At 43.8% G+C, this 23,898-nt stretch overlaps 1 protein-coding gene across 4 annotated transcripts in view; it reads right to left on the bottom strand.

Moving 5' to 3' along the window:
* Positions 1-23,898, bottom strand: part of cntn5 (contactin 5) — a 324,354-nt gene that overhangs the window by 84,805 nt on the left and 215,651 nt on the right. For all 4 annotated transcript variants that reach the window (XM_072694549.1, XM_072694548.1, XM_072694547.1 and 1 more), the window contains 2 exons: positions 16,342-16,545; positions 4,182-4,284 (listed from right to left, as the gene is read on the bottom strand). In XM_072694549.1, coding sequence (XP_072550650.1) covers positions 4,182-4,284; positions 16,342-16,545 — 307 coding nt within the window. The remainder of the gene's footprint in view (positions 1-4,181; positions 4,285-16,341; positions 16,546-23,898) is intronic.

Raw genomic sequence — 23,898 nt, forward strand, 5'->3', positions numbered from 1 at the left:
TAACATAAAAAAAACTGCTTCAGCTCTGAGACAGCTTGATAATTAACCAATAAGTTGAATCAGCGTAGAGCAGGAAAACGCTGCCCGGATACTTCAGGACTGGAAATGGGAAACATGACGGTATACGAGAAGGAAATTTAATTATTACATTTTGCTGCTGACTTTCATTGACATACCTTGACTTCCTCATATGTGACATCTGTGAATCGGACAATTTCAGTTTATATGTGGAATTGGAATCTGATACATCACCCGTTACGTGGTGATGCGACTTAGATTGGATTCAGAATTCATGTGATTTATTTATTTAATTATTTTTTTATTTCAGATTTTTTTTACCTATTTTCTCCCCAATTCAGATCACCAATTACCAAACCTGTACCCCCTCTAACACCACCCAGCCACACCTCTTTTACGAACCGCCACCAATGCGACGTCACCAGGCAACCAACTTGCCTGAAGGGAAGCGCTGTATACCCGGCTCTGACATACCGGCTAGCGGACGCCAGTGACGGCCAGCACTGGCCCGCGCTGCTCTAGAGTGATGTGGGGGGAGAGTGCCATCTACCCACCCTAGAGAGAGCAAGGCCAATTGCGTCTCTTGAGACCCCGGCTACCGATGGCTAGCAGCATGATCGGGACTTGAACTAGTGACCCTCTGATCACAGTGACAGCGCCCCTTCATGCCAATAGAATAGGACTCTCATAAGCAGATCAACATCATGAACTGGCTCCATGCTGTCTAATGCCAGGCGTGGGCTAGAGGGGTAGAAAGCCCCCCAACATTGAGCTGTGGAGCAGTGGAAGAACTGTGTTCTCTGGAATGATGGTGGAGGAGCTCCATCCAGTACTTTTGGATGAGTTGAGGAGTTGGGGATGATGAGATGGGGTGGTGATCATCATCCAACATCCTGACCTCATTTATGTTACTTATCCTCCTCCAAAATCTAGTAGATAGCCTTCCCTGGACAGTAGAGACAGTTACTCCAACAAAGGTTACTTCAACAGGGCATACAGTGTATGTGTAGGTTGGGAATTCACAGCTAACACCCTTGTGGAGGAGCTGTACAGTAATGGTGCTTTGCTGTGGCAGTTTAAAAACATGCCATGGCTGGCTTCTCGTATTTCAGAGAAAGCACTTGCTAGCATTCACCCTCCCTTCTCGGTCAGACAGCGTGATGGGTACACCTGGCTAGTGGGTGGAACCACACATGGTTCCAATTCATTGGAAAGAGATGAACTGGGAACAACTGGACCACGAGGACTACTGTATAACGCACAGACTGAATTGTGTAAATGTAAATTGATTATGCGAGGGGGGAATGTCTGCACGTCTGTCAACAAAATGTCAGCATGGATGAAGCAGCTCCTCCTAGGACTGGAATGGCCACACATCACTGCTCTGCTTTAGAAAGCATTCAGCACAAAACTGGCATTGAAGGCCATCCCCACAGACGTTTCCCCTGCCCTGGACACTCTCGATAATAAACACCGCAGCCCTTTAGCCTGCACACAAAGACCTCTCCTGACTATCTGATGCCGTCACACACATTGACTGACAGTGCTGGGTGGGGCTAAAAGCAATTTGAAGTCCAATTTCAGTCCCCTGTGCCTATATAAAGATTGACATTTCCTAATAAGGCGCATTGATAAATCATTCATTTGGAGTTACGGGGTGAGCAGTAAAGTTCACCGGAGGACACAAAGCCATCAGCGCCAAATTGGTTTAGAGCAGGCAGTGTTTCCCAGAACTCCTCCTCTTCCTCACACATTTCAGGGTGGGTTTCCTGCTCCAACACACTCATTTGAAAAGCAGTAGTTCTTGGAGAAGTAAATAGAATAGAATAGGACTTGCTAGAGGGGTACAAACCCCCAGCATTGAGCTATGAAGCAGTGAAACTGGGCTCTCTGTTGGGGAGTTGAGGATGAGCAACCAATTGGCCTGAAGGGAAGTGCCGTATACCTGGTTCTGACGCACCGGCTAGTGGACGCCAGTGATGGCCAGCGCTGCTCTAGAGTGATGTGGGGGGAAGAGTGCCATCTGCCCACCCTAGAGACAGCAAAGACAATTGCGCTCTCTTGAGACCCCAGCTACCGGTGGCTAGCAGCATGATCGGGATATGAACCAGCGATCCTCTGATCACATTGACAGTGCCTTAGTCCACTGGACCACCCGGAGCCCCTTCATGCCAATAGAATAGGACTCTCCTGAGCAGATCAACATCATGAACCTATTGGCTTGAAATCCCTTGATTTTGGAAGAAACAGTGAATAAGCAGGTGTCCCAATACTTTTGTCCATTGTGTAAGTTGGGAGCGGGGAAATCATAAAAATGGAAATCTCTGTGTATTACCCAGCATACCTCTAAAGTGCAATGTTGCTTTAGAGGACAAGGAGACTAAAGAGGCTGCTGAGCGTGTGATCTCCCTGTGAAGTGAGCTAAACTGAACTGGAGGACTGGAGGAACGGAGGTGAACGAGAACATGTAGGGCAATGTCTATAGGTTTAAGTAATGGCTTATTATTCTAATGTGGATAATTAATTGTAAATGACTTTCCCTCACGAAGAGAGCTCGCACAGGCACTGTAAACAATTATGGGGTGCTTAGAGCGGTGGAGATTAGAAGCTGTTTGCTTTTAAGATAGGCCGTGTAGATGCTTAATTCAGAGCAAATAAGGAATATAAACAGAGCAGGAGCGTGGTGACACAGGATTACGCTCGAAAATGAGAAGCTGTATTGTTTTATGCAAAGCGTTCTGTCAGTTCTGTCAGCGACAGGAGCAAATTTGAAGCTGGCAAGCTGTTTCACATCAACGGTTTCTGAGTTACAGAACATTTCCAGAACATTCCTTAAAGGACTGTTCGTGCTGCCATACGCAGAGGATGCAGATATTTGGATATTTCTTATCTAAGTTGCTTTTAATCTCTTAGTTTTATTCAGTTTATATGTAATAGAGCTGAAAACAATTATAAATAAATGATTTAAATGCATACTCATATTATTTCATATCTTTAAATAATAACAGACACTCCCTTTATGAGTGACTCATAAACATCTCTACAATAAAAGGAAGGATCACAGAATAATGAAAAAATGGCTCAGCACCGACGCTGCAGTTATAATACCATAAAAACAAGACATTCGTTTTGTTCCAGGGTGTCTCGGCTGTATATTTCCTCTATATGCAGCATATCCCATCTAATGTGTTCTACTTTTGTAAGCTTTTACTTTCACTTTGATGTATAAGCCTCTATTGAAACCTCCATAAAATTGAAGAAAAAAAAAGTTACAGTTGAAGGAGGGGGGAGGTGGGATGTGATAGCACGCTAGAGCATATTTTAAAATAAATAAATAAATAAATAAAAGAAAAAAGATGCTTTCAGCAATCTTCACTACAAGGACTATCACCATATGCAACCCTGAGATAGTTCAGCATGCTCCTAAACAGACCCAGCTCTTTGCCACAGGCCACGGCGAGACGCATCCACTTTTAACAACGCTTCAATAAGGCCTCAAGCTCACATAACTCGCTGCAAACACACTCGTCAGAGTGCTTTTCTTCCTCCTGGCAGTCTTGCCTGCACTGACCAACTCCATTTGTCATTGAGGGATCCTTGGCCAAACGTGGACATAATGGAGATTAAAAGCACTCCGCAAAGCCTGGTGTGCAAAGATCTCTTTTTTCACCCTCTCCTCCTCTAGTCTTTCTCGCTCACTCCACTCTCTGATCTCTCTTTTACCCCCTGTGCAACTGTTAGGAGAAAACGGCGTTCCCCAGGGCTCAATGCTAGCCCCGTTTCTATTCCACTAATATTTCAATAAGCAAAATTGTGTGGCTCTATATGCCAAGTGCGGCAGGCTGTGCGCTACTGCTGGATGCTCACTTGGAAACAGATTGCATAAATATAGTCAGGGTAGTACTTCACCTCAGGAGGAGCAACTGAGGCTTCAGTCCAAAATAAAGCTGTGACAGGATAAACAGGTCACAATTATGACTATTAACACAGTATGCCGCAGCCAAGTATCCACTCTGGGAGTGTAGTGCGTAGTTTCTGGTGTCTAGCAGGGTGTCACCTAGAAAGTGATGTGGCGGGGATGAAAGGTGGAGGCTGGATGGGGAGGAGGGAGGGGAGGAGGTGTGTATTGGGCGTGAATTGTGAATTCCATCAGTGCTGCTTACTTCCCCAGGGCAAAGCACTCCAGTCGCACAGTGACTCCTTTTGCAGCCAGGACCGTCGGAGGGAAGTGGATCTCGATTTTGGGCTCGTACTCCCCCATTACGCCTGGAAAGTAAACACACACACATAGGAAGCAGTTGAATAAATGGGGATCTCCTCGATACAACATATGCCAGAGCAGTGGAGTAGACTATATCCCCTCTGCATGCTGTGAAAAGCCAGGAGATCAGAGCAGAACTAGCAGACGCCTAAGCCCTGGGCGTTATTGCCTCAGTTATCGGCACTGAGAACAAATGCAATTTCACATTCGATCAATGCTGCATTTAGATACGTACAAGAGGAGCTATTTTATTATGATTTGAAGTCGTCCAAATGTTTGTGGACACCCCTTTTAATGAATGCATTCAGCTACAGCTTGTAGCTCTGTAGCTGAATATTGCTTATAGAATAGGACTCTCTGGAGCCTACTGGCACCATGCTGCCCAATGCCAGGCGTGGGCTAGTAGAGGGGTATGAAGCCCCCCAGCAGCATTGAGCTGTGGAGCAGTGGAAGAACTTTGTTCTCTGAAATGATGGTGGAGGAGCTCCATCCAATACTTTTGGGATGAGTTGAGGAGTTAGGGATGGGGTCAGATGAGATCAACTTCCTGACCTCACTAAGGCTTGTCACTGAATGCAATCAAACCCTTACAGTAATGTGTAGAATGTGTCTAGTAGAACGCCCTCCTCCCTAGACAGTAGAGACAGTTACTCCAACTCCAACAATACCCTTGATTTCCAGGCAAAACAATAAATGAGCAGGTGTCCCAATACTTTTGTCCATATAGTGCATTTAGACTGGTTTGAAAGCAGTGCAGCTGAACAGTCAACAGTCTCTGGGAGGGGGTCTTTAGTAAGGTCCTCTAGCGCCATTACAGCTACCCGGAGAGAAGCCCCTCCTCTCCTCTCCCGCCTGAGGGCTCTCTGCTGGAGCCGCAGGAGCCAGAAGGCCTCTAAATCACCGGCTTCCAGGCAATGGGACTGGCACATTACTCACACCTTCTGCTCCTCTCCTTCCATATACCACCCTGGTGCCTACCCAGGCGCTCCCTGCAACACCTGCCTCATTAATTAAGTGCCATGGCAGAAAACGTGTGTTCCAGATATAGAGAGGGAACTTTTTTTTTTTCTTTTTTGCAAGTCTAGGTGCTTTGTAAAATTAGTGAGGTTTGAGTTCCACACGTGATCCACACAGCGGCTACACTGGGTCTTGCTTTGGCATTAATAAGGACTGCAGAGCTTCTACAGAGTTCTTGAGGATGCACATTTACAATCGTCACACGGTCAGAATTTATGACATGCTTAATTCTGAGGGTAAGCTTTAGGTTTTGGGTCGAGGTTAAGGTCCGTGAGTACTGGAGGTTCAGGTTCCAGCAGAATGTAATGACACTATATGGCCAGAAGTTTGTGGACACCTGCTCATCCAACGTTTCTTCTGAAATCAAAGAAAGTTGTTAAAAGGGTTTAGTAACTCTCTGCTCTTCTCAGAAGTCTTTACACCAGCTGTTGGAACACTGCTGTAAGGAACTGATTGAATTCTGCCACAGCAGCATTAGCAAGGTCAGGTACTGATGATGGATGATATGGAGGGTCTTCATCATCATCTGCAATGATCATCTGATAAGGTTTTTGAAGGACAGTGACTATATACATATGCCTAAATGTCTATATTTACACACACAAGGTCAAGTCAAAAGTTTGGGCACACTTAAAATTAAAATTATTATGATTACATTCTACACTGTAGATCAATATTGAAGACATCTAAACTGTGAAGGAACACATATGGAATTATGTAGTACCTCCAGGCTATGTAACAGCTATTTGACCAAGAACTCCTTCTGCGAATGGAGTGGAGTCAGATGACCTGGCCTCCACAATTACCCGACCTAAAGCCAACTGAGATGGTTTGGGATGAGTTGGATCGCAAAGTAAAGGAAAAGCAGCCAACAAGTGCTCAGCACCTCTGGGAACGTCTTTAAGACTGTTGGAAAATCAATCCAGGTGACTACCTAATGAAGCTAATTGAGAGAATGCCAAGAGTGTGCAAAGCTGTCATTAAATATGGAAATTGTTGACTTTTAATTCCATATGTGTTCCTTCAATATTAATCTGCAATGTAACAAATAATAAAACTAAAGAATGAGAAATATAAACCGCTGAATCAGAGGTGGGTCCAAACTGTATACGGCCCTAAAATGACCAGGCCAGCCCGTGTCTGGCTCTGGATCATAGACACCACTCCGAAACTCACCCCAAGGTAATAGATGGAACTCCATCACAAAGAATGCACTTCCACAGCTCCACAGCCCAGTTTGGCTTTGTAATCCTATAGCAGACATTTGGCATTGGACACGAAGGCCTTAGGTCCATTAGAGTCCCATTTTTTTTCAATGTTTTTCTATATGGAGATTATATAAGCTGTGTGTGCAATTGAACAGCAGTGCCAGCAGTTGGTTCACCTTAAAGCTGAATGTACTAATTAGAAGTTGTGTCTGGATTCTCTTGGATGTATACGTTTAGTGTCACTTATAGACAGTCCCCAGGTCCAGTCAAGTCAGATTTATTTGTATAGCTTTTTACAACTGGTTGTCACAAAGCAGCTTTACACAAGGAAAAGACAGAAAAAAGAAATAACATAAAAACACATGAAAAATCGTATTGGAGCATAAAGAAATGCACATTATTAATAAGCATTGCCAATGGTTATTACATTCACTGCTAAGCTAAACTGCACTAAGGTCATTTTCCTCTGTAACCCGCTGTCAGTTTTATACAGTAGCTTCACAGTTTGGTTAAATGCTTCACTCGCCGCAGTGTTCACATTCTCCTGCATGCAGTCGATTAAGCATGGCAGGCAAACTTAATCATTTTCCAAATACGCAACATAAGCTGTAGACTCGCCTAAAATGAGACGGCAAAAAAGCTCCTCTAGGCCATGTTCCTTCTGTTTATTCATCAGGATCTTAAAGAGGCACCCTATCCATTTGCTCAGAAAGATAATGTCAGATGGCACTGAGAAATGTGCCTGTTATGATTGAAACTGCTTCCACTGGGGAGCCTAATTATCATTATCAGACTTATTAAACATAATGGGGAATTTTGCCGGGGAACGTGTCACTCTCTTCCTTCCTCAGTACACATAGAGTTATCTCTCTACTTCGAATACCGATATTCGGTCTTTGGAAACTTAACCCATTAAGGCTGTTTCATTCACAGAGGGCTAAAACTAAAAGCTTGCATGTACTAAGAACAGAGTGCAATGCCTGCAGTGCTTGTGTCGCTGTTCCAGTCCGAACCTGTCTTGTTAGAAGGGATATTTCCCTGCTGCAGTACAAGTGCAAGAAATTTTATGACATTTTTTCCCCCTTCTTCTTCTCTTCCCAAACCCTTTTTCAATTTCAATCTCAATCTCCCTGCTTGTTACACATTTATGGCTCCAAAGCAACCCTCCGTGTATAATGAATTTGCAATATTTTACTGCTTTATGCAGCTACACATTCTGCCCATATCATATTTAATGTCTGGAGAGGCAGATATTGATAGGAACGGGTCCTGGGCCGGCAGAGCTGAAACAAACAGCCTAGTGCGTAGCGTCGCAATGTCTGTTTTCAAATCACAATTTAATCCATTTATTAAGATGAAATGGGGCAGTTTGGCGCGAAGCAATTTTCCTTTTCTTTTGTTGCGCCATGCAGAACAATTACCTGATGAAAGTCCAGGGCATCCATCAGCAGCTCAAAGCTCTTTAAATCCCGCAGCTGATGAAAAAACCCATTATTCCATTGCTGGGCTTCACATCTATTTTCTAATGATTAAACCAAAGCAAAGAACTTTTTGCAGGAAAACATAAATTGAAGGCACGCCGGGAGATGTTTGCCCACCTATATGAGCAAATGTGACGATGGGGGGAAACTCATTGGAGTGTTGGAATGTCCGGAGCGAGGAAAATTGGACAAATATGCAGCGAGATGGCTTTTTAACCCTTCGAAGTCACAGTTATCGCTGGTGATAAAAGCACAGCCTCATTCAACATGCATTATAACTTGTAGCTCATTCAAAGAGACACATTGCGGATCAACACTTTCACTCAATAGCACATTTGTGCTTATAAACAAAGTATGTTATTATGATTTGAATTTAATCAAAACTAAAAAATGTGGACTCAAAACTGCTGATACAGAATATTTCACTGTGAAATGCAATTAAATATAATACTTCATTACATATTTACATTTGAATACAAAATAGGCACCTTGCGTGTTTAAGGTGGTAGTAACTACAGGCTCCTGCAGATGGCGGTGCAGTGAGCATCTCGTTGGACGGGTGGAAAATGGGTCGAAAAAAAGCAGAGGCAGTTAATGTTTGGCTAAAAGGAGTGACTGCATTTGAGCGTGGCCAAAGACGACAGTTTGAAGGACGTATCTGAATCCAGGTGTCTGGAAGCTTATGGTCATATGGGTCTACCAGCAGTTGCAAAAATCCAAATCTACAGGAGATTCTACTTAGAATTGTGGCCAAAAGATGAAATTGATGGACAGATTTCACGGCTTGCGAATGAAAATGGCTTCACTTCCACGTAAAAACTTCTTCAAGAAGTCAGGGCAGGTTCTTCACCACCAACTTCTGAGAGAACGATCCACAAGGAACTGCAGACCATTAATATATGGAGCAGAGCGGCTCGCAAGAGGCCTTTACTCACTTCTGCTCAAGACTGATGAGAATGAGTAGAATCTCCTGTACACTGTAGGGATTTCTGCCACTGCTGGTAGACCCGAATGACCGTAAGCTTCCATACACCTGCAGATTCAGCTACTTCCTTCACACTATGGTCTTTGGCCACACCCAAATGCAATCACTCCTTCAGCCAATCATTACCTGTATCTGCTTGTGACCCATTTTCCACACATCCAACGAGACCCTCACTGCACCACCTCTTCTCAATGTCTGAGACCCGTCACACACTCCAAAGGTATTTAAAGCCACATCATCCTCTTGCAGCGCCATCTGCAGCAGCAAGTTACTACCACCTTAAGAACATTTTGATTGGTGTGGCGCAAAATATAACAACGCTACCAGCCACTGAGCTACCACACCATTTGGGAAACTGGGGTTCGAGTCCTGGTCTGTGTGATTAGGCTGTGGTAGCTACACCAGTAAGAGTCCTTGGGCAAGACTCCTAACACTACATTGGCCCCGCCTCTGTAAAATGAGTAACCTTGTAAGTTTCTCTGGATAAGAGCGTCAGCTAAATGCTGTAAATGTAAAACATGCAAGGTGACTAATTTTAAAAGCTTAAAATTAGTTTTAAAGGCTTTTAAAGGCTTATCTGTACTGTCCAGAATCACCTTGTATGACCATGTTGTTAATAAATCTACTCTCTGTTAAAACAATGATCAAACACAGATGCTGTCATATCAGATTTATGTTGTCTTCTGTGATTATTAACACATTAACATTGACGTATGACCTGCCCCCTCCAGCCTGATACGTTATGAGGCACAAACCCAGCCTGCATAATTTTAAAGAACACACAGAGAGAGTGTTCCTGAAGGGCCAATAAATTTTTACAGCAGCAGGCTCCTGCCATCATGATGTGAATCTATATGGCAATATAAGGGAAAGGGCTCTCGTAAACGGCCATCATCTCCTTCCGGAGGCAGGAGAAAGTTCTGCAATGAACAGCATGATCAAACATGGGCTGATTTTACTGCAGGTTCTAAATGACTGCAGGTGGACATTCTGCTGAGCAAGCCCTTCCAGCTGAACCCAAACCAAAATGTGCGTAATTCAAAACAAAGTTTGAGAGGCCATCTTTGCTAGAACTCTTTCTTCAAACATAGTAGCATGGTTATGTTCCAGGTGTGATACCAGGTTGTGTTTGGCACCATCTCAGAGGGGTGGAGGTGGAGTGATGGCTGTTTTGATTCTTGAATGACACATGAGCAGGTGCAGGTAATAATTTAGATGGACTGTGGAAAAGCTGAGAACTACACTGCACGGCACAGTTTTCCTTCTTGGGGGTCCTCATTGCGTTTTTTTGAGGGCCGCTGGCTGCACTTTTCCCTGCTGGAAAGCAGCAACAGTGTGGTAACTGTCAATCAGCATCCTGAAAGCTGGTTGGTTAATGTTGTCTGGAATAGCTAGCTAGCTATCAGTTGGGTAAGTTGTGATAATTTGGATTTTAGTTGGATTTTTACTTGGCAACTGTCGCTACTGGACTATTTCTGACTGGAGGATGGGTTGCCAAATCCAGCAAAAACCTCCAGCCTAAAGTTTGCTTTAAACCTGCCCATTAGAAGCTGGAGGTAGCCCAAAAACAAGAACAACAACAAAACGGTGGTAGCGTTTTCAAATTGGTCCAGTTTACATTTACAATGAAGGCATTAAGCAGACACTCTAATCTAGAGCGTCTTACAAAAGTGCTTCACTGTAGACTCAGAAAATACCCTTGTTTGTAGTTTGTATTGACCAGGATAGACAGTACAGAGACCACGATATTCAGCACTACTCTTCACCCAAGTCCTCTCAGAAGAGGAGGGTCTTCAGTCTGGGTTTGAGGACAGCGAGCGTTGGACTCTGCTGTTCGGACACCCAGGGGAAGTTCGTTCCACCACTTTTCGGTGCAGGACAGTAAAAAGTCTGGACGCTCGTCTTCCGTGGATCTTAAAGGATGGCGGGTCGAGCCGAGCCGTACTTGAAGCTGGAAGGGCTCTTGGTGCAGATCTGCTTTTGACCATCGCCATCAAGTACTGGTGGAGGGGCTGGCTGGTCCAGTCTTGGCTTTGTAGGCCAGAGTCAGGGGTCTGCTGTGTTTGCTGAAGTGTTTCAAATATATTTTTATTTATTTTAAATCCAGTAATAAATACTTTTTATATATTTAGTCTACTTTTTTTTTTTAACTGTATTAGGTCAATTCAGTGCAGCATGATGATGATTGGCTGCCCCACAAAGTGTCCCCTGATGCCTGAATGGAAGTCTAGGTGCAAACTGCATGACTAATTAATTATCAGCACAGGATAAAAAAAGATATTCAAAGATGGCTGAATATGATTGCATCAGGACATATGAATATGCTGTATAACATAAAAATTAAATGGCTGAAAATTCCTTATCTTGAAAGGCCTTTGTGTAACACAAGTGCCTTTTCCATTCATGCTAAACGAATGCCAATTCAATCTATACGTCTGTGATGTCTGTCTTAACACCAAGGACACAGTGGACCGAGTGATTATGAATGATTAACGATTAGGTCTTCCAGCGCTGTTTGACCTTAAAAGAGGTCAAGGCATGGGCTCTGACCCTCTAAGATCCAAGACCAAGGGAGATAAGGGCGATCGCGGCCTCTGCAAGTGTTTTGTGGATTACAGAGCCCAGTAGAACATGGTTCTGTAGTTGGAGATACTGTTGTATCCATGTCACGTCTCTCTGAGCGTGATCCATCACACAGCAGCAGCGGTGGCGGCCTCCCTCTGCAGCTTCTGATCGGGTGGGGAAGATGCATGACTTACCCCGGAGGTGCAGCCAGGCACAGATGCAGCTGGGCACCTTTGATTAAGAGCGTCTTAGCGGCGGGAAGGACAGAGGTGAAGCTACTCCGAGACGAGCCTCTCCTTGTGCTAATTAGCATTCTAGCTGACAGAGAGGAACACAGGCCTGGTCGGGTTTAAAGCCTCACTGTGCTCTCCTTCAAACTGAAAGGCTGAATTGCCTAAAAGAATAGTCAGAAGAAAAGTTGAATTTTTCTTCCTGACAAATGTCAAGGTTTGGAAATCTCTGCTTTTTACCAAATTGTAGCTTACACACTATGTGGGCAAAAGTATCCGGACACCTTCTCATTCATTGTTTCTTTCAAATCAAGCGAATTAAAAAGAGCTGATCCTGCTTTTGTTGGAGTAGCTGTCTCTACTGTCCAGGTAGGACGGGTTTCTACTAGATTTTGGAGGAGCACTGCTGTAAGGATTTGATCACATTTAGTGGATGATCACCACCCCACCTTATCATCCCCAACTTCCCAATGGAGCCAACAGGTTCATGCCTGACTGCTCCAGAGAGTCCTATTCTACAGAGGCTAGAGGTTATGTGTGTTTTTGCGCATTTGCACATCTGTCAGCAATAGGTGCAACTTAATGTGGCTCAATGCATTGATAAAAAGAGGTGTCCACAAACATTTAGACATACAGTGTATCTCACCACTTAGTACAGGGTAAACTACATGCCTACTTCATCACACATTTGCCTCAAACTGAGCAGTGTTGGTAAGTAAGACTGACAGAGTGACACTGACTGTCTATGTATAATAACTAGGCCTAACTGATATTTTGATTTATCAGTATCGGTCGATAATATCGCTCAATATTAGAGATATTGGATTCATTTGTTTGCTGAATTCTCCCAATTTGGCACAACCAATTAACCCACCAGTTCGTAGACCCACCTTGCCCCGACACTAGGTGGGTAAGGGCTCAACACATGTCTTCCCCAATACATGTAAAGCCAGTCACAGCCTCAAAGTGGCACATTGGTTTAAAAGTGAGAGAGTAAGGGAGCGCTATCTTACCCCCTATTGAAGAGCACAGGCAATTGTGCTCTTTCCAACCCCGGAAGCTGATGGCAAAGCAGCATAGCGGTAGCACATTAAACCACTGAGCTACTCAGAGCCCAGAGTCCAGCGGTATATCATAGGGAATACTGATAATTAGCAATGCAATAGGCTTGTGATGGTATAGCCATGTAGTCTGGATATGATTTGAGCTTCCACTGCTTTATAGCAACCAAAAAAAAAAAAATTGGGCACCAATCATGTCTTGTCTGATGGGTTTCATTCAGTTAAGTTGTTGAAGTTCTTCAATAACTGCATCAAATCTCTATAGCTGATAGTCCCGTGTTCACATGCTGCATGAGCTCTGGTAGCAGTGTCGGCAGCATGATTTTAACAAATGTGGAAAAGGCATCTACAAAGGTTGAAATGTCTGGTGTGTAAGCGCTTTACAAGACAAATGCTGGTGTTGATGCCATTTGTTTTTAGCAGTCTGTACAGGACTGTTTTTTTTTCTCCATTCCTCTGTGAACTTGTTGCCAGCTGACCCATGTAAAATAAGCAAGGGAGCTAGCATTGATGGAACACTCCCTTTGCTGAGAAACAGCAATACCAGGAGTTTAATCCTGTGAAAAATAAGGGGACGCTCAGGCAATGGTCGACTCTCCATCTGCGTTCTCGTCTGTACTTGTGTTCTTGTGGACTTGTGAAATGTCATCAGTCACAGCCCAAGAACTGTTCCGTTCAAGAGTCCGCATCTTGCCAAGCACAGTCCAAATGCCTGCATGCGTCCTTGCTCCGGCTGTGTTATCGAGGATGCGTCAGGAGGTGACTTGTGTAAACTTGGGACAGCCAAATATCCCAGAATGCATTTCACACCATGCTGCTGTTCCAACTGCAGAATGACCGTACAGCAGTGTGACTACCCGCGAGCTGCCAAGGACGAACTACCAAGGCTGAACTTGGGGAATGCTGTTTTAGGGGGCAAGCTAAAGCAATGTGATGAAGAAGAAGGTCAGCACGAGAAAGCAATTTGAGAGAACATGGAAGATCTGATGTACATCGATGAGCCATAACATTAGTACCACTCACAGGTAAAGGGGAAGACACTGATGATCTTTATTTACAGCGACTCCAGCAGGAAAATGGACATGGACAATGGAAAGCGTAAGAATCAGAGACACTTTGACAAGAACCAAACTGTGATGTTCTAGATAAGCAGCTGGGTCATCAGAACATCTCCAAAACATCAGGCAGGTCTTGTAGGGGTTTTCTGAAATGCAGTGGTCAGTACCTACCAAACATGCATGTGGTGAACCGGTGACAGGGTCACCTCATTGATGCTCATGGAGGTCCCGCCCATCTCACAACTTACTGGACTTAAAGGATCTGCTGCTAACCGTCAGAGGTCTTGTGGAAGCTATACCTCGGGGGGTAAAGGGGACCTTCTCAATATTAGCCAGGTGGTGTTAATGTTATGGCTGTGTACATCAGTGTATATGCACTTTACCTTTATAGATGCCACTGTTGATAAAGATGACCACCGTATTTCACTTATCCTGTCAGTGGTGTTAATGTTATGGGTGATCGGTGTATGTTTCTCTAGAACTGAACCACCATGAATGTTTATGTTTACATATTTCATTTTTAATTACGTAGAAATTGAAATAAAGTCCTCGAGTTTTGATCTCTGTCTGCTGCATCTGTGTCGCAATACCCCAGACAATAGTCTGGATGAATAAAACCGGCAGTCTCAAAATACACTTGGACAGTAACTTCAACTTCAGCACCCCCAGCAGACAGAAACTAGGCTGGAAAAGGCTGGAGTCGCCATCGAATACGGTGTGGTACCTCTACTGCACCCCAGAACAGCAGCGCTTCAAGGGAGTGCTGGAGAAGTGGCTGGCGGATTGGGTTATTTGGAGGTGCCAAAGTCATTTTCAGCTTTTTAGGCTGCAGATTTAGCTGCTGAATATGCGCACGGCTTTCCACACAGAGGCCTGCCAAGAGGATAATGCGTGCGTTGGGCGGGCATCGCGAATAAAGATTCCCATCAGCTATGCTCATGTTCTGGGTGACTACCCTCTCCCTGAACATCTGACAGACCGCCTGCACGGCTGTTTGCAGAGGCAGCTGACACAAGGACGTTTGGTGCAGTTGGGCCACCTGTGGCTCAAGCGCAATGGTGCGAGTACCTCCTCTCTCTCTCTCTCTCTCTCTCTCTCTCTTTCGCTCTCTTTCATTCTCGTAATACCTCGCTCTCTCATTCATCTACCTGTGCCTGACACAGCTCACATTTCCCATCCCCGCTAATGAGACGTCCAAATCCGGTTTAGCATTCTAATGCGCTTAGCGTTTTCTGTGCATGTCTCTGTGGAATGTTTCCTCACAACAAGGTTATGCAAATCCGCCAACCGATGTGGGACATGCTGGGGGGAGGGAGCTATTGGGAGAAACCTTCATCCCAGTGGAGGCTCTTCTGGGCCCTCGGGTCCTTTCAGCTGAATTGCACCGGGCTGGCAGCTCTGCAGAGCCTGACATTGAAGAGTACCTGCGACAGGTGATGGACACTTGTCTGTGTAGTCGAACAGAAAAGCATGGAGTGGGGGGGGGTATCGGAATGACAGCGGGAGAGGGTTCGGCTCTCCACCCAGGCCCAGAGGAGGCGGCTATAAAAGGAGCCGAAGCCCATTCATGAAGAGGACCATTGATTCGGTTAATTTTATGCCGGGAAATGATTTCCCCCATGGCCAGTCGCACCAGGACGCATTGTACGTGGAGAAAGGAGCCCTAAAGCAAACGATAAAGCACCTCCCTCACTCTCGCTGTTTAGGAGCACTGTTTGGAATTCATGACACTTTTTACTTTAGCCCTGGATGCCTCGGGCTCAGAGGCAGAGGCAGAGGTAGAGAAAGAAAGAAAGAAAGAAAGAAAGAGAGAGAGAGAGAGAGAGAGAGAGAGGGATGCAGAAAGAGGGATCACCTACAGATCTGAGTAATGCTTACATCATCTTTAAAGCAACTTTCTAAAACCGCAATTTTCATTCACTCTCCACATGAGGAGCGCTGAACGTGGAGGAGGCAGGCTTGATTTATTATTTTTAAAATGCTGTCTACGTGGTTTTAAGCTGTTTGTGCAGCAAAAACCTGCTTAAGCACCGCAAAAGCTCAAGCACGCCCTGCAAGGACACAGGCACCAGCGTCTTTATTCCCACTGTAGGGCCACCAAAATCAGATTTTTCAATTTCACCGATTTTAAGCTAAAACTGAGCAAATCAGAGCAGATTTGCAGAGCTACGAATCATACTGCAATCAGCCAGCAGAGGCGCTAGACCTGTGTAATGTTGAGAGACGCTGTGCCGTCCATGCTTTCTACAGTCACCGGTCTGAACAAAGCCTAAAAGGCAACGACAGCAACAAGCAACAGAGACTACCGAGAATTCACGTCACGCAACTGAACTGTGCTCCGAATCGTTGGCGAGCTTCATGGGTTTTGCAGAGCAGGTGAGGGGTCTTGGGTGGGTCGAGGGGGTTTATGAGCGCTTGTACATGAGTGTGTGTGCGCCTGAGCGCTTGTTCTCTCACCATCTGTTTTGAGCGTGAGTGGCGTTGGCGGGCTCAGGACCCTAGCGTTGGTCACGGTGTTCTTCACTAGGCAGATGTAGCTGCCCACGTCCGAGGGCTGCACTTTGGAGATGTACAGATTGCCCGTCTCCTGCGAGATGAAGCGCCGGCTGTCCTCCGCCACGAACGAGGGGAACTCGTTGAACACCCAGCTGTAGATGATCTCTGGAGGGGGCAGAGGGGGATGGGGTAGGGAGGGCAGAGAGCATACAGATGAGATGGATGAGGAGCGTTCGCAGGGGCTCCCTGAGGAGGCCCTGTCTCTATCCACAACACACCTCGCTGCCCTCGGCAGACACAGAGGCCATGGAAGCCAGTGTCAGAGAGCTGATGAGCAGGTGATGTTTATTCATTCTGCCCCTCTAATAGGCTGTGGTGCAATCTACATGTGCACAGTGTTCTTTTGGTCCTCTGCAGAGGTGAAAACCAGGGCTGTCCACTGTACATTGGTTATTTTAGGCATGGGTACTATGTATCTGCACTCGCTGGCCATTTTATCAAAAACGTATTTTTATACAAAAATGTATGACAGCAACAATGTGGTTTCTGTTAAAATGGCCAGCGAGTGCAGATACAAGGTACACATGCCTAAAATAACCAATCGACAACAGGAGAAGAAAAGTCAATGGAAGTCAATGTAAAAAAAAATATTCCAGGTTATTTTGGAACATTTCTATTGGTTCATTCATCATGAACTTCTGACACAATGCAACAAATGACCATCAGGTTTATATTATTTTAAAAAGTGAAAAAAAAACCCTGCAAAGATAGAGATACAAGGTTTTGCCTGACCGTGACGATATGCTGTGGGTGCATGTTGAGGGTTTACAATTACTAATCGCAGCCCATCTGTTGAGGCACAATTTGTCAACCACCCTTGACCCGGTTGCTCCTCAGTGAGGAAGCCCCCCCGAGATCATTGCTGACACCATGGAAAATTCCCAACGCAGCCGTGACACCAGTATCACAATGTCACGTGACTGTGAGTTTTGCTGGTGCGGTGCTGCTTAGGTTTGTACACACGTGAAGCAGTGGTCCTGTGGTCAGATTTTAACATTTACAGTGACAGTCGCAGGCCTGTAGAATGAGGCCATTAGCAGCAGTCTCAGCAAGATTAAACCAGAACTGCTATTTTTAATTCTGTACTGAGTTGTTTATTGTTTATTATACAGCAGCTAGGTCCGACCTGACAACAACTGAAAAGTCAGAGCTGAACCAAAGTCCTTATAGGAAAGTCTGTTCAATCAGTGCCCATCTTTACAATGCCACCCGGCAGTTATTTCCAGTCACACAAGGCCAGGCACCCTCTCTATGAATGGAGAGTGGCCAAAATACTGGAAACTGAAGATCAGACTATGGTTTCAGAATCAGATTTTAACTCTGCTAAAAACCTCATGACTAGTTTGTAGCGTTCGGCTTTTTCAGCTTGTTCTGACTACTGCTTTTGAGCAGATCTCTACATCGAGGAGGGCTTTTCCCACTAGCATCATGATGCTCCTCCACTTGGGTGTTAAGAGTACTCCAATTCATGTTTCAACCAGAGACCTGGATCCTTGAACAGCTCTATCTGCAAATCTACTAAAGGCGAGCCTTATAGTATCAGCACTTACCTTGGACTGCGTACAGAGCTCAACAGGTGCCTTCTGTTTTGGATTGGTTACCATGAATAGCAATAACTCATCTGTTGTGAAACTACTTTTTGGCGGAAGGATCTTACAGTATTAAAGCATGTTTGGTATGAAAATCAGGGCTTCTTTCATTTATTTTGTAAAAAAACAACAACAAAAAACCCCACATAATTAACACACTCCATCTCATGTTCTATTGATTAAATGAATTAAGTGAATGCCTGGCACGTCACATTATTCTTAATTTGATGTAAAATTAAAATGTATTTTCAAATATTCTGGTACATTTTACACATCAAAGTCTCTCAGAGGGATCAGGTTTTACCAGACGTCAGGTTTCTTCTCCAAACTATCGTTACAAGCTCATGCTGAAACTCTTCTGGGTGTGAAATCCCTGCATTACTCTAGCTGCTCCTTTTATGAGGCGTGCTCTAGCTTTTGCAGGTGCCATGCTTTGAAGCTCTGCATGTGGATAAAAGCTCACGTTCACGTCAGTTCTAAAGCATAGAGTTTCTCAAATGAGCAGAATGCACTCAAAGATATTTTACTGGGATTTCATAAAAGAATTTCCAACTTCAGCTAAAAGAAGCAGCTCGAAGCAGAAAGCAAAACAGTTACTTTCTCATATTTTTGATGTTTAAATCCAAAGTATGGTTTTATTTCCTCACTATAGTGACTTATGTAGAAATGATGAACTAGTTTTTAAAGAAAATTTTTAATAAATGTAAATTAAATGTAAAATAAATGATTATTTTGAGTAAATAAGTTAAAGTATGAATGTAAAACAGAGAATAAATAAATAAATAAAATCTACCTGACCCAAAAAAACAGGGGTTTGCCATTACACTGATGTGTTTGTGCTCAGCTGCATGAACATCATTAGTAAATAAAATGCTTAATAGTAAATATCATCTCAAATTGTCTAGACAGCCAGTAATAAACCCCAGTTTTAATATCACTAATAATAATAATATTCATAATAATATAATAATCAACTTTACACAGCAGGTGTGCCAACGAGGTGGCTCTGTCTGATGAAGTAACACAGTGAGTGTACAGTGAGCTCAGTGAGTGTACCTAATAAAGTGCAAATTGACTCTTTGACTACTCTATTACCCATTTCTTCAACCAAGAGTCCGTCAGTCGATGAGGGAAAGAAGAAAACAGAGCAAAAACAAACACGAGAAGCAGAGCAGAGTAAAGTCAACCATCATTACAGAAACACTTAATGCTCTCCGGAGGGAGAGACAGAGGGAAGTAAGCAACATTAGAGGGTTTTTATATCAAATAAAGGCCATCTGATAAGACCAGAATCAGCCTCTGAGTTTGGGATCATATTCAGCGCATGTTTGATCTGGGCCTACAGTTAATGAGGCCTCCCTCTGCTTCACTGATCACAACAAAGGCTTCTCCAAACTTCATATCTAATACATCCCCAAAAATAATCTGGCCAACTTTCAAGTCTTTAGTTATTCATGAGAAACAGTGATGGGTAGAGATCGTCTGCGGCGCCAGCCTCCGCCGCACAGATGTGTGCTGAAATTAAGCATTCTTTATCATGTTGCACCGAGTTCAGCATCAAAAAACCACAAAAGCCGACCTTTCGGCATCTCTCGCGCTGGTCTGACGCAGAGTGATGTTTGTTTTCTGCCGGTGTGGGGAAATCAGTCACACTGCACCCACTAAATCCAGCCAACATCATGCATTACACGTCCTCCCTTTTATACTAGCTGCTTTATGTCGACTAGCTACAGTTGTTGTAGATGAAGACCAATAAAAAAGAATTAAATAAATAAATAAATAATAAAATAAAAGAAAAATAAAAAACACGGCATTGACGTCTCCTAGCCCATCATCTACAGGGACTAAATAATTATTTTTTTCCCCTGCCAGACCAATTTATTTGCAGTATAATTATCGCATGAATTTCATAGACCATTGATTTCTTTTGCATATCAAATGTGCGCGCCCGTCCAGGTGCCGCATTGTGGGGAGGGTGATTAATCACTGAGAAACTGCAGCGCTTTTAAGAGATTCAAGTTCAATTTTTCAGAAACAAGGCCCTAATGTCACCTGAATAAACAATGACTATTTATCTCATAAACAACATTCAAAAGGACTCCTTCACAAGAGGCGTCCGTGCAGAATGTCAACAGCTATGAATCACTGGTTTGTGTGTGGAGCTTCTAAGCGTGAGGCGTCGGAGCTCTTCTGATGTTTTTGCCATTCTTTTCTTGTTCAAACCCTGAAATGGTCACTAATGGCTTTCTGGAAGGTGCAATTATAGTTCATAATAATAATAATAATAATAATAATAATAATAATATTAGATAGGGATGTTAGTGACGTGGGATGGGCGATCAAGGCATTTTTAATGGATCGGGTATCGGCTTTTAAGGTGCCGATACACTTCCGATCCCTAGGTTTGCTGTAGCATCTGGCCTCCTCTAGGAGCAATTAACAGACATAATGGACTTCACCTTTTCCAACGTTACCAGGTAGAAGCCAAAGTTAAAGTTGGATCTAATGCTAACTCTCTCTCCATTCCACCTTAAATAGTGCCACAGTTACAGTGTGTACGTTCTAACAGCAGAGCGGAACTGCTAAGTTATTTAAGGTGGAACGGAAAGTTCGGAAAAGAGGAAAGCTTTAGCTTAGCGTTAGCTCAGAGCCTCGCTGTAAACATGACCCTACAGCAACAGCAGGTAAGAGCGTTAGTTAATCTGTAAGAAGAGGAGGATCTAAACTCTTCACTATCAGACAAAATGTTGCTCTATTTTCTGCAAAAAAACACCCAGTTTGGTTGTAGTTGAGAAACGACACAATCTTTAATTCCATTATCTCCATTTAGGAAGATCTAATGTTCCTCCCATCCTGTCTTTACTCTGGAATTACGCCTGATTAGAAACCAGGCTCTGGTGGAGATTCTCCGTTCTACCAGCGGGAGAACCACAATCCTTTCTCTGGTTCTAAACCAGCTCTGAATGGGAATTTAGTCTGATTTTAGAAACTGGTGCTAAAATAGTGATTTTACTGTTGTTTACTTCAAGTTACATCAAGTTGTGTGGCTGTATCATTTCTACGAACACAAAGATCGGATCAGATCAGTATTGGAGAGTCAGATTTAAGCGATGTGGATGGGATGGGGGGTAAAAAACCTTGATAACAGATGAATAATAGAAAAATATACAAGAAAAAAAGATAACTGGGGCTAAATGTAGAGCCCAGCCCATTCCTATCACCCCTATTCTACTCACCCGCTACCTCGCTAGCTCTTCACAGGGCTTGACAGGTTATTTAATCAACCTCATAACTGTAGAACTACCTCAGCCTCTCTGGTGACGAAGGCAGTACCTAGCCCCCACTGGCACCATTAATGCATACTCAGTGCATACTACGTATTACATCAACAACCTTACACAATATACACACACACTCACACACACACACTAAATCAATAACTGTAGATTTACATCGGCCTCCCTGGTGACTAAGGCCATAGCACCATTAATGCATGCTCAGCGCCACCAGATCCACGTGGACTCTACGCTCAACAACCATATACGCTACACACCCACGCTCCACCAACAGCTGGACTAAGATTCTTCACTCTACATCATACAATATTTGGACAAAAGTATTGGGACGCCTGCACATGCATTGCTTCTTTTGAAATCAAGGGTATTAAAAAGAGTTTATCCTGCTTTTGTTGGAGTTTACTGATTTTGGACCATTGCTGAGAGGATTTGATTGCATTCAGCGACAAGAGCAATAGGCAGAACAGGATGTTGCATCAAACAGCATTAAGAAATCTTGAGCTTTTTAGCTTGATTTATAACATTAGCTATAACAGTTAGTGGCACAGCTAACTATAGCAGCTATATAGTGGCGCAGCTAACTGTAACTAAGCTAATCTAAACTGAACCATGTCCAAGTCCTGGATTCTGGACCAATAGTATGTAGCCTAATGAATTCATTATTTCCCCTTAATTCATTAACAATGTGCCCTGTATATAAGCTCTAGATTATACCAGAATGTTCATGTTTGAATCTCCAGTTTCGTCCTAGGATTGATGCCTGGACCCCACTACAAAATAAGGCCTAATTATGCTGGTATCCAATGTGAATCAAATAATAATCAACCTATGATAAGTAGATATTACGTTTAAAAAAAAAAAAATCCTCCCAATTAACCCACCAGTTTGTAATCCCCCTAGAACTAGCAATGTTCCCATCAGACATGCTTAACAGACATACTCTTTTCAAACTGCTACCTATGCGGGATCGATTGGCAGCCGAAACACTCAGAGGAACACCCTAGGTCCCCACACTAAGTAAATTACATTACATTACACTTATCCAGAGAGACTTACAAGGTTACTTCTATTACAGAGGAGGGCCAATGCAGTGTTAGAAGTCTTGCCCAAAGACTCTTATTGGTGTAGCGCAGCATAGTCACCCAGATCAGGAATGGAACCCCAGTCTACCACAGGGTGTGGTAGCTCAGTGGCAGGTAGCGGTGTTATCTGTTGCACCACACCAACCACACCATCGCACCAGCTAACAGACACCGCAGAAGTGATGAGAACACGACCAGTTGTGCTCTCTCAGACACTGGCTGCCGATGGCAAAGCGGCAATAGGTTTAGGATTCGAACCTGCGACCCCTGGGCCCTAGTGGTAGTGCCACTGAGACCGCTGAGACACTCAGAGCCTGATAACTAGACTTTTAAGGGCTAAACAGAGATGAAGACTGGTACTATCTATGATTCTATAGAGCAGCTTCAGTTAGAGAGCAGTTGTTAAGCAAAGGCTGTGTGAGTTAGATCAAATCAGACGCATCAATACATCATACAGTGACATCAAGCTGGCTAAATATGGAGCCTCATTCTTTCTGAGCTGAGATAGAACTCAGTCTCATCTCAGACAGGAGGTCACAGTGACTTTCTTGTGTGCAGAGGAAGACGTGATTCTTCAAGGTGACAAAACAAACACCTCATCTCCATTTCCGCCTCTGTGCAGTTGTAGACAAATACAATTGAGAGTAATATCCTGTTTACATCTCAGCGACTCCAAATTATTTTCAATTACTTTTGCGCTTTAATTTTTCCCAATCATCTTCCCATATTAATGGGGCTGTACCCTCCTACAAGCCACTCCAGCAACTGAAAGACAAATTAACCTCCAAGTCTATTTATGAGTCCTAAAACAATTTTCATTGGGTTTCTCACTTTCATATCACCCCCAAAGACTAATTAACCTCACAGGAAAACATTTTAATAGATGTAATTCATTGCAGAGTCCGTAAGTCAGTATTTTACAACGTATAAAAGCAAAATATACGCTTTTGTGTTTCTGTCTGTTCTGGAGTCAGTTCACCTTGAGGGTAATTGTCTATGATCAGCTTTTATTGGGCTAATAAGGTATACTGGTCGTGTTAAACTGTCATGGGTTTCTGAGCCGTTTTCTCTTCAATTAAAATGGCTATCACTTTTCAAAGTCTTGCTCATTCTGCCTATCCTGCCCCCTGCTCCTTTCGGAAAGCTGAACTCTTGGCATGATGGAAAATAAGTATTGGCCTTCTTTTACAGGCTACAGGCACTGAATAATGATCATTTTCTTCACATCAGCTTCTTATGTCAATCAAATGAATGGCTACAGGAACTCATTAGCTCTAAAATGTCCTGGCGTAGAATAAACTGTCAGCTGCTTTCTTGTCCAAATGTTTGTGGACACCCCTTCTAATGAATGCATTTAGCTACTTTAAGTTGCACACACATAGAGCTTGTCTAGTCCTGTAGGGAAGCACTGCCAATAGAATATAACCTTCTGGAGCAGATACACCTATGAACCTATTGGCACCATGCTGCCTAATGCCAGGTGAGGGCTAG

The sequence above is a fragment of the Salminus brasiliensis genome, chromosome 13 (genome assembly GCF_030463535.1).
Source record: "Salminus brasiliensis chromosome 13, fSalBra1.hap2, whole genome shotgun sequence".
NCBI classification, from domain to species: domain Eukaryota; kingdom Metazoa; phylum Chordata; class Actinopteri; order Characiformes; family Bryconidae; genus Salminus; species Salminus brasiliensis.